At 40.8% G+C, this 10,607-nt stretch overlaps 3 protein-coding genes across 5 annotated transcripts in view; 2 read left to right on the forward strand and 1 right to left on the reverse strand.

Annotated features, from left to right (window-relative positions):
* Positions 1–5,209, reverse strand: part of alms1 (ALMS1 centrosome and basal body associated protein) — a 62,673-nt gene extending 57,464 nt beyond the window's left edge. For all 3 annotated transcript variants that reach the window (XM_051381486.1, XM_051381476.1, XM_051381468.1), the window contains exon 1: positions 5,144–5,209. In XM_051381486.1, coding sequence (XP_051237446.1) covers positions 5,144–5,197 — 54 coding nt within the window. In that variant the 5' untranslated portion in view covers positions 5,198–5,209. The remainder of the gene's footprint in view (positions 1–5,143) is intronic.
* Positions 1,160–4,487, forward strand: si:dkey-33c12.3 (uncharacterized protein LOC335380 homolog). Its single transcript, XM_051381843.1, has 3 exons — positions 1,160–2,322; positions 2,981–3,105; positions 3,313–4,487. The coding sequence occupies exons 1-3, from the start codon at positions 1,315–1,317 to the stop codon at positions 3,371–3,373; spliced, it is 1,194 nt and encodes a 397-aa protein (XP_051237803.1). The 5' UTR covers positions 1,160–1,314; the 3' UTR covers positions 3,374–4,487.
* A 1,037-nt stretch (positions 5,210–6,246) lies between the features above and the next one.
* Positions 6,247–8,266, forward strand: mrps26 (mitochondrial ribosomal protein S26). Its single transcript, XM_051381899.1, has 4 exons — positions 6,247–6,598; positions 7,298–7,444; positions 7,549–7,672; positions 7,808–8,266. The coding sequence occupies exons 1-4, from the start codon at positions 6,261–6,263 to the stop codon at positions 7,937–7,939; spliced, it is 741 nt and encodes a 246-aa protein (XP_051237859.1). The 5' UTR covers positions 6,247–6,260; the 3' UTR covers positions 7,940–8,266.
* The last annotated feature ends 2,341 nt before the right edge of the window (positions 8,267–10,607 follow it).

A 10,607-nucleotide genomic window follows, 5' to 3' on the forward strand; every position in this document is an offset into this window, starting at 1 on the left:
TGATCCTGACTCCCTCCTGGAGTATAAATGTTGGCCTTTAAGAGACAACTGTCCTACAACTGACACCAGTCCGAAAGCGTCTGTCACTAAAAACCGTGTCCTTGAGCAGAAATCTGAATCACTTCCTGCATAAGAACGCCAGCTTCATGCCTCTTTTTCGACAAACACTAAGGATGATTTACAGGTACCCTCTGACTCATCTCTGGATGTTAAACAGCCGGAGTGTTTTCTCTGTGTCAGCAGATACAGATAGCACTTTCTTCTTCAGTGGTGTCTCCCACACACACTGTCAGCTCAAGAACATCAGTGACTCATCAATTTGCAATTTAAATAGATCAAACAGATACGTCTAAAGATACTCTGGGAACAAAAGCAGTATACAGGGCAATCGCGAAGGGACACTCCTAGCAAAATAGACAACAATAAGGAGAGGATCAAAAAAGAAAGTGTATAAGGAGAACATTTTACTTCTTAAAATACATCTCTGTAAAGTAAAAAGTAATAAAATAAAGCACTAGCCATCTGTGTACTGTTCAATTAGCAGGAAAGGGTTTAATATCTTTGTATGTGGGCTAAAGTGAGATTATTCAGACCTATTATTCATAGATAGCAGTGGGCAGGTATCAACCACATCAATCTATTTAAGAACCAAACAATCTATATGGTATTTAATTTATTGTCTTCTATGGCATTAAAACCTTTAAGTGCCTGGCTTTTAAAGTGTACGTCCGCCTCACTCTGTCTTTACGCACTTTGTATTGATTCTCTCTAACTGGGTTGTGGAAAAGACTTTGTTTCAAGTCATTTTCACAAGGTTTGCCCCAGTTTTTTTTTTCACTTTATTGATGTGGATGTGTTCATTGCTTGAGAAATGCATCTGAGCCTGCATTGAGGGCAGAAAGTAGGGTAAAATATGCCACCAGAAATATGTAGAGTAATAAGAGTAATTGAGTGTAATGCCATTTTTAGGTCAGATTAAAAGAAACCCTGCTCTACCACACCATGTCTGCCTGCCCTGGCTGAGAGAGAGTCTGAAAACCAACCTCCTCTCTCCTCACTGCAGCAGCCTGCTATTGGTCTGGTGGATGCTGACAGCACTGATGTTTCTCTGTGGTGGAGGGGGAGGGAGGGCAGCCTCACTCTATAAAAGCCAGGGATCTGCAGCATCACTGAGCTGGTGCAGTGCAAAAACGCTCGCTCATCCTCACCGATGGTGTGCAGAACAAGGGGGACATAAAAAAAAACCTTCTGAAACTAAAAACATCCATATCCTTTTCTTAAACAAACAAAAAAACCCACAACAAAAAATTCATCATGAGCTACGATTCCTACCTCTCCTATCGCCGCCCTTGGGACAGCTACAGAGGCTCCCAATCCACCACCAAATCCTCTATGTCTTCCACCCTCTTCTCTTCTCCTCGAGCTCCTCCGTCTGGGAAGAGGATCCTGAGGCTGGCCTCCTCTTCCCTGCCAGATGGGTCTGAGCGGATGGACCTGGCTCAGGCCAGCTCCATAAACACAGAGCTGCTGGGCCTGCGCTCCCAGGAGAGGGAGCAGCTGGTGGACCTGAATGACCGCTTCGCCACCTACATCGAGAAGGTGAGGCACCTGGAGCTGCAGAACCGAGCCCTGCTGGCCGAGCTGGAGGCGCTGAGGAGGCGGCAGAACGACCCTTCCCGTTTGCAGACGCTCTATGAGGGCCAGGCGCGGAGTTTGAGGGCCATGATAGACTCGGAGAACGGGGAGAAGATGCGGATGGAGGCGGAGAGAGACTACCTGCGTGACGTGTATGAGCAGATGAAGGAGCGCTACGAGGAGGAGTCGAGACGGCGTATGGATGCCGAGGAGGCCCTGCAGAGGGCCAGGGAGGAGGCCGGCAGGGCCGTGCTCTCCAACTGTGATGCAGAGGCCACCGTGGTCTCTCTGTGTGACGAGATGGTGTTCCTGAAGAAAGTCTTTGCAGAGGAGCAAGCAGAGCTGCAGGCTCAGCTGCAGGTGGCTAACATCAGCGTGGATGTGGAGGTGTCCCGGCCCGACCTTTCCACCGCCCTGCGAGACATCCGGGCACAGTATGAGCGGCTGGCAAACAAGAACATGCAGGCCGCTGAGGACTGGTACAAGAACAAGTTCGCAAGTGTGGCAGAGATGGCCAGCAAAAACAACGAGGCCGTGCACGCCATCCGGGAGGAGACCATGGAGTACCGGAGGCTGCTTCAGTCTCGCTCCTCGGAGATCGAAGCTCTCCGGAACGTCATCGACTCTCTAAATAAGCAACTGGAGGATCTTGAGCAGACGCAGGCCAAAGACGTGGCAAAATACCAGGTGAATGAGGGATATTTGGATCCTGATCTGCATGAACATTCACCCAGTATCTGGGTAGCTGTGGTATAACTTGTATACGCTGCCTCGTCTAGTTATCTGCCCATTTGGGGTCCAATATGACTTGAGAAGTATTCTGCTCTCAGATCAGAAGCAATCTTGTTCTTATGATTTTTTTAAGGTGCACAGGAAAAAGGGGTCAGGAAAGATGAAAAGATGGTGTGACCTCAAACTTGGACACAGAGATAAGATGGAATAATCTTTATAGATGCCTCTCAGACTAAATGGAAAATACTCAACATGCAGAAAGTAGGAAACAGCATGAGGAAGCCCTGCTTGTTTCTTTTTGATAGAAAATGTAAATATATTCTCTGCAGCAGCTACACCCTCCCCATACCGTAGTGCTCAGCAGGAAATGATGGCAGGCTCACAGGAGAGGTGAAAATCTGCAAGGTTACTGTCTGAATAAATGAGAAAGAGCACACATAAAATTATCAGGGATTTCCAAAAACTATATGTTAATTTACAACCATTTACACAAATCTCTTCAAGCTAAAAATGACCTAAAATCAAATATCTATCATAAAGTTGTGTCCTACATGCATCACTAACTGTGACATTTGATAATGAATAGTTGTGGGGTTTTTTTTTGCCTTCATAGATGAGGATAAGTGAGCTGGAGCGGGATATCACTGACGCCAAACAGGAGATGGCGCGCTATCTGAGAGAGTACCAAGACCTTCTCAATGTGAAGATGGCCCTTGACATTGAAATTGCTGCGTACAGGTGAGATCTAGTTTTGGCTGCTGATCGCCACCAATATTGTACAATTAGTTCATCTTAAAGAAATATTCATGATTTTATGACTTTTTTCTGGGGCAACATGTTTTAAAAGTTGTTTATTTTATATTAAATCTCACAACAGAAATTATGTTTTTCACACTTTTACTGTGTAAATAGCTCGAAGATAATCTGTCTCCTTTTTCTTTTCAGAAAACTTCTGGAAGGGGAAGAGATTCGACTGGCTTACCCTTCCCTTCCCGCCCTAAACTAAAACCTTTATGCCACCAGCCTGGCATAAACCTGAATTCTTCACACCCCTTCTTTCCTTTCCTGCCCTGAACATCACCCCTCTCCCGCCCTCATTTCTTTTACATTCTCCCCTCCATCATCTCTCCCCCCCGGCCCCCAAAATATACTCCCTATACTTCCTTTACTCCTCCCAAAACCAAACCAAAGCTCATTGTTCTCAAGACAGATGCGCCCTTGTGCTAAACAAGAGGTCCACCAGAAGTCCCCCTTCTTCTACACACGTTCTGACACCACACATCACGGCGGATGGCAAACTGTAAAATGCAGAGTGGCTGCACTGCATTAGTTACATAGCTAAATCGGACAGCAATATTGGTTTGGCTGAGTTCCTCTCTGTCGCACATGTTAAGGTCCAAGCTGCAGAGTTACTATTTGACTCTTGTGAACCCTCACTGTGCAAACATTTGACCAATTGTTTGTGAAGGAGGACAAAAATTCCCACTATCTCTCAGTGCTTGGGCTTTATCTGTGTTTAAACTGATGCAGGAGACCTGCAGCATTATTGACCGGGAACTCTACCAATCGATTATTCATTGTCCTGCACCCCTGGTTCTTTAGTAGTAGTCAGTGAACCAGTAACCTTAAACATTTCTTTTCACTATATTAAAGACCCATTTTGTCTTTTTTTTTAAGTTATTCTTCCTCTGCATTTACATCTACACCAATGCTACAAGTTTTGGTTGGTTTAAAAAAACCAGAGTGAGTTTGGGGTCTTCCTATTCGGCCGCTTGTTAAAATTTCTAATTTCTAATAAAACTGTCTTTTCTTGCAAAACCTTCTGGATGTGTAAATGCTGTGGAAGACTAATTGTTACTGGTTTCTCCTAATATTCATGCAGTGTGTCTCGCAGCCTATCTGCATTAGATTTTTTTTTTCTGTTCTGTGAGTTCATTCAAAGCTAAACAATGAAACTGAAAGATAACTGCAGGAGCTCCTTGTTGTTTGTCTGCTGGTGTTAGATCTAAATGGTGCTTTACATCTGTGAAACTAATACAAAGTCTCTGCACCATTAACGCTCAGTGTACCTGTAACAGCCGGCAACAAGCTAAATAAACATATAACTGACCTGCAAATCAGTTCACATCTCGTGTTTTCATTTGACCTCATTTCAACGTTGTGGCTCCACCTTAGCTCTCGTGTACAACCCAATTATTTACTACGCGTTAAGACCAATCAGCAAATGACTAATTCATTACATAATCAAGGTGTAAACTGGTGTAAAGATAAAGAATATGCAGAGATGCTCATGTGCACAACATGATCCCACAATTAGTTTTTTTTAAGACAAGACACAGACATCAACAGCAGTCTAATTTTAGCCACCACGTCTTTTAACTGTGCGTCATTAACATCAAAAATACATTTTAAAAGAGGCCATTCAGGCAGACTATTTTCAGACTGCTAATCACACAGTTTGGGTAATGATCTGGGTGTTTTGAAAGCATTTAATTGTACAATTATCTCTAATAAATTAATTAAATGAATGAATATTCAGTCATGATGGCTGTAATTCCAATTACTGGGCTCTTCGTACCACATTAAACACATGAAAAATAATACTTTAAAGGAACCTTTAACAAATGCATACAGACGAATTGTTACAGTAATGGTGAAAAGTTAAAGAGATATTACATCTGCAACTGAGAATGACGAATATTTTCCATGTGTGTTTTCTGATTTGTGGATTTTCCCTCTGAAATCATGTATAACATTAGCAAAACTCCTTACTTACAGCTCTCAATGTCACAGGAACGACACACAGCAGCACTGCACCATTTCCCATCATTCCATGTTCCTGGCAAGCTGACTGTAGCTGTATTGGGCCGGCGCGCCTCAGCAGGATCATCCGTCACCAGGCTGACACCAGCAGGCATCCCACTGAACCCTGAAGAAACACAAATAAAATGCAGGTTTCACATCTGTTTTTTACCATTAATGTACATCTGGGTACATCTGGGTACATTAAAGAATGTGATTTTTGGACAGAACCACTTTTGAAAAGGCGAGAATTGAAGAGTAACCTACATTTATGTCACATTTATCACCTGTTTCTGTTTTAAACTGTGTAACAATTCTCTGGTAAAGAAAAAAAACCCAGCCAGTATCATTGAATCATTTCATTAAAAACATATAGCAGGAAAAAAAAACAAAAAACACACAGGTGAATATATTTGGTGAATTTGCCGACTATTTTATCTATAAACAGTTAATCTAAAAACACAGGTGGACTGGATTTAATAACAGTAACGAAGGCTCAGGTCCATTAAGTGTCACCACGTCAGCCATCATTAATACACCTGTGAGTTTCCTGCTATGACATGTCAAAATGTAGGCTTATATCTCAGCATTTTGTTCATTTAAGTGAAGAAAACTAAGTGAAATTGTTATTTTTTACAAGTTTAGATCAAAAACTTTGAAGAAAACAGCCTCATCCTGCATCCATTATATAAAAAGTTACCAAAAAATATCAAGAAAACAGGAAATAATCTGCTTATAATTCACTCAAGGACATTTAACCCCCAAAATATGATCAATAATCACTAATTACATTCATGATAATACATTAGAGCCACCACATTATACACTACACACTTTATATTAGTAACAAAATCTTTGACAATCACTCACTTACCTGGTCACTTACCTGTTAAACTAACTGGCAATCTAGTTTAAGGACTGGCCGTTATATTACAACAACAACAACAACTAGTACAGAAGAGTCACAAACAATAAAAACTCTGTATTAATACATCCATGAGGAGTGCAGACTGTTATAAATCCCCCCTTTCTCTCGCCTACAGATGGCGGTAGAGCCAAACAACCTCTGAGCAAACAGATAACTACTTCCGATGTCAGAGGACACCAATGTGAACTCCTTAACGGACGTTTCGGACGCACACGCCGCGAATAACCGCTTCACTCACCGACTAATAATCCGCGACCGTCTGCGAGCTTTCGACGCCGACATGTTCCAGGTGCTCGGCGGGAGGAGCGTGCAGGCGGCCCGGCTCCTCGCACCCCGGAGCGCCGTGATCGTGGAGGCTGTCCGCGGCAGAAAGTCCCGCACCGACCCGGTAGCCAAGTCCAAGGAGGGGCGAATCAAAGTGCCCTCACAGGTCGACCCGGTGGAGATGGTCGTCCTCAAGGAGAGATACTCGGAGTACCAGCTGTTAATGAGCGCGCTTCGGTACGTTTACATTATTAATCTGTTATAAAATACCTGAAATGTGAAACTCTGTTTTCCTGCTTTTTAAATATGTCCGTAAACGCAACATCCTTTATTACTGTGTTGAAGTTTAATATTTTCTTTAAAGACATTTGAGGAATATTTAATTTAAATCCCTGATAATCTGCATACATCTGAAACATACCTTTGTCTGCTAAATAGAATAATAATCAACCTGGTTTCTATTAAATTGAACAGTTCGATATGCAAACTACAGCAGAAATTAATCAATTAATCAATTTACAGGAAATTATTTACCATGTTAAGAAAAGTATGTCTAGAATTCACTGTTTCTAGCTTATGAATATTGTAAATATTGTGAAACATTTTTCTTTATTTTCTCCAAGATAGTAAACTGAATATCTTACAATTGATTTAAATGTTTCAACTTGGTCTCTGGGAATGATGTGATGAGCATTTTTCATTATTTATTAGCAATAATAATAATAATAATATATAATAATTTCAGAACATTATTGACAAATTAATTAAAAATGCAAATAATTTAAAGAATTGTTCGGTATTCTTTTCATTTTCATATAATTTCTTAAAAAAAAAAAAAAAAAGTATCATACATCATGTTGATTTAAATTTGCCTGAAGTTTAAATAGTTGAAATGAATGAATGAATTGACCAGGTTCTTTCCTCTGTGTTTGTCAGCCTGGAGTTTAAGGAGGAAGTGCTTCAGAAGAAGTACGAGGAGGAGACGGGCTCCCTGGCGGAGGAGCGTACGAGGCAGGAGGTGGAGGAGCATCGCGCCCTCATGGACTGGAACAACCGGGAGAACCTCCGCCTGCTCAAACTCAGGTAAGAAGACAACACGAAGGCCAAAAACCTCCTCTAAAGACGCAGATACTGGGTTTGTGTCTTATTAAAACAGCAACTTTATTCTCCTTTTTTGTATTTTACAGGATATTGAGGGTCCAGAAGGAAAAGGAGGAAGCTGAGTACAAGCAGTTAGAAGCTGACATCCAGCAGGAACAAGACGAGCAGGAATTCCTCAAAGAAAAAGAGAGAGAGATTTTACAGTTGCAGGTAAGATTTTCTCTGTTTTCTCTTCTAAAAAGCTACTTTTGAATGTTTATTTTGGAGTCTGTGAAATCAAAGAATCCAGCAAACTTGATCTTCTTGGCTTTTCTTTTTGACTTTCTGACCTTCAATCTCTCACAGGAGGAAGCGAAGAACTTCATCACCTTGGAGAACTTGGATCAGCGTATCGAAGAGGCTCTGGACAGTCCAAAGAATTACAACTTCGCCCTCGACAAACAAGGGAGAGTCGTTAAAAAGACGATACTGCAATGAAACGCCGCGACGACACCGCTTCAGTTTGGAGTTTGTTTTCAGACATTCAGTGTGAGAATGTAATCGCGCCTGTCGGGACTAAGTAAAATACCTGAGGTCGTTTTCATTAGCAGAAGTTTGAGCTGGATGTCTGACCACACCTCTGGATGTGTGTTGGACAGTTTGAACCACGAGGCCACGCTGCCTTTTGTTTTTCGTGTTTGTGCTTCGTTTTCTTTCTCATTTGTTCTGTATCGTCACCCCAACATGTTCTTTTACTCATTACTGTCTTCTCATGATGTGTAATGTATATAAAGTAAATTAATGATTATCGGAGTTTCCACTTAATCAGTGTGAATCTTTATTTCTCTTCAATTGTTAGACTCTATGATGTTTCAAGCACAAGGCTCTTCTTTAGACTTCTGATACACAGACGTGTTATTTTATGTGAAGGTGTTTCTGTTTCATAGAGTATGTTTTTGATCCAGCACCCAACCAAAGTCATCACTGAATGCACTTATCTTGCCTCCAGAATAGTTTTAATCGGTCTAATGACCATTTTTAATTTACAATTTCTTTTTAGAGTCTGTGAGTGTGACTCTATTTATGATAGTAATCATAAAAAAAAGTCAAATAGAAACTGTGATGACTCACTTATTGTACACTGTACATTCAAAAGATATATATACCATAGTGGCAGCATCCAAGATATGTTGATGTCAACTGGTTTGTGGCAGTTTGTAGTTTAATTAACTGCAACTAAAGCACAATAATAACTGTTACTGTAAGGGCCTCATGGTGGCTCCTATCATCTAATCTCAAGGCCTTGTCTCTGTCATATTCTTAATCAAATTACCCCTCATGGATTAATTTACAGAAAATAAGTTTGGTTTCTGGAGCTGGAGGGAAAGTCTAATTAATCTCCCATTTGTAGTCTTTTGTGTGCTTGATTGTTACTTTGAGACAATGCACACAAACCCAAGGATTTGTGGGGTATTTATCCAACCATGGTCACTCTTTAACAGCCCCATCATTTGGTTTAGTGTATAAATAATATACAATAACATCCTTTAACGAGTGAAATGCTTTCACGCTCAGTATTTTTCCCCATCACAATCTTGTCCTTTGGTCCTGCACCTGAAGCTGCCGCCCTCTAGGAGGCGCCGTGTGCAGCTTTCCACATTGTTGTGTCAGGCCGGTATTAAGCCGCTCATGTATGACAACGTGCTGCTGAACCAGTCTTAATCCTCTTCTGTCAGGCCGGGTGTGCAGGTTGATGGGATGATGATGATGATCAGAGGTGAAGACTTCAAGAGAAACTCAGGTAACCTGCAGCTTTAGTGTGAGGAAGGATGGAAAACACACATTTAAAAGGCAACACTGTCTTTAAACTGATTTTGTGTAAAAAAAAAATGAAATGAATACATGGTTTCAAGTCAGTGAGGTTTTAAGAACAGCAGTTTTTCTTCTTAAAATGACCTCAACATTGGGAGAAAGTGTATAAAATGAGCAGGAAAATACTGAAAAACATACAATGCATCTCAATAATCTCAATATTTCAGACCCTTAATCTGAATTAATTGAGGGTGTGGAGCAGAGCTGCCATGATGAATTGATTACTTCATTAGCTGACGATCATTAGGATCATTCATGAATCATTTAAGACATTTTTCAAGAACAGCTTCTGCTTTTCTCTATTTTTTAACATTGTAAACTGGATATTTTGGGGGTTTTGAGTATTGGTGATATCTGAAGACGTTACATTGGGCTATTTTCTTAGATTCTGTGGAACAATTGATTAAACAACAAAATAAATGACAGATTAATCAGTTAGTTTGAGGGTAAACAAAGTAAACACATCTGATGAGTAATTGTCTGGATGTTAATGAAGGTTTGAATGTGTTTTAGTGGTTTTATTCTCAGCAACCATCACTGTTTGGACTGGGCTGCATTCCCACTTCAGTGTTAAACATGATGGGACTTGTAATGCAGTGCACACGGTTAATGTGATTGGTAACCGAGGTTAATGGGATTGTTCAACCACGGCAGCAAAGGCTGGGATTAGAAGAAGTAGATTTGAGATGAACTCTCAGATTAGCAGCACAAGACTGGAAGCTGTTCTCAAAACTCGGTATCGGTCAGGAATCAGATCTTTAATTAATGGTAACGATTCTTTAATTTATCTTTGTCAAACTGGACTTAATCTGAAAATCATTTTGTTTCTTAAATAGTAGTTAAAATAATTCACCCCAACCTCAGTAGAAACTTTAGTTTATCTTTTGTAGTTTGACCTCTTTTTACAGCTTTAAATATACCAAACGGCTCATTCATCACAGTCCAAGTGTTTTGTTTCCAAACGACTGCGCTGTGAGTCTGTCAAGCGAATATAGGCTATAATAAAGGCCACATTGGACACGAACAGTGAACTGGTGACAGTTTTAGAAACAAGGACAAGGAAAAGAGATTGTTATCATGTTAAGAAAGCAGAAAATAAACATATCTGTAACCCTAAATTATGTACAAGTTTCAGACTTCCCTTTAATCTTTTAGAGGATTTTAAGGGTTTCAAATAAAAAACACAGACAGAAAATAAGCTGCGGTCTGAATTAGTCACAAGTGGTGGAAGTAGTGGTGGAGAACCACTGCCCTGTGAACTTCTACTCAAATAAGTCTCTTAGATACGACACAA

This window comes from Dicentrarchus labrax, unplaced genomic scaffold (genome assembly GCF_905237075.1).
Source record: "Dicentrarchus labrax unplaced genomic scaffold, dlabrax2021, whole genome shotgun sequence".
In the NCBI taxonomy this organism is placed as follows: Eukaryota; Metazoa; Chordata; class Actinopteri; family Moronidae; genus Dicentrarchus; species Dicentrarchus labrax.

What these genes read in the sequence shown, in the direction of transcription:
- si:dkey-33c12.3 (XM_051381843.1), top strand. Translation starts at nt 1,315, where the DNA reads ATGAGCTACGATTCCTACCTCTCCTATCGCCGCCCTTGGGACAGCTAC. An exon ending in AAGACGTGGCAAAATACCAG is followed by an intron (nt 2,323 to 2,980) that starts GTGAATGAGGGA and finishes TTGCCTTCATAG; the next exon opens with ATGAGGATAAGTGAGCTGGA. An exon ending in ATTGAAATTGCTGCGTACAG is followed by an intron (nt 3,106 to 3,312) that starts GTGAGATCTAGT and finishes TTTTCTTTTCAG; the next exon opens with AAAACTTCTGGAAGGGGAAG.
- mrps26 (XM_051381899.1), top strand. Translation starts at nt 6,261, where the DNA reads ATGTCAGAGGACACCAATGTGAACTCCTTAACGGACGTTTCGGACGCA. An exon ending in CTCCGCCTGCTCAAACTCAG is followed by an intron (nt 7,445 to 7,548) that starts GTAAGAAGACAA and finishes TGTATTTTACAG; the next exon opens with GATATTGAGGGTCCAGAAGG. An exon ending in GAGAGATTTTACAGTTGCAG is followed by an intron (nt 7,673 to 7,807) that starts GTAAGATTTTCT and finishes AATCTCTCACAG; the next exon opens with GAGGAAGCGAAGAACTTCAT.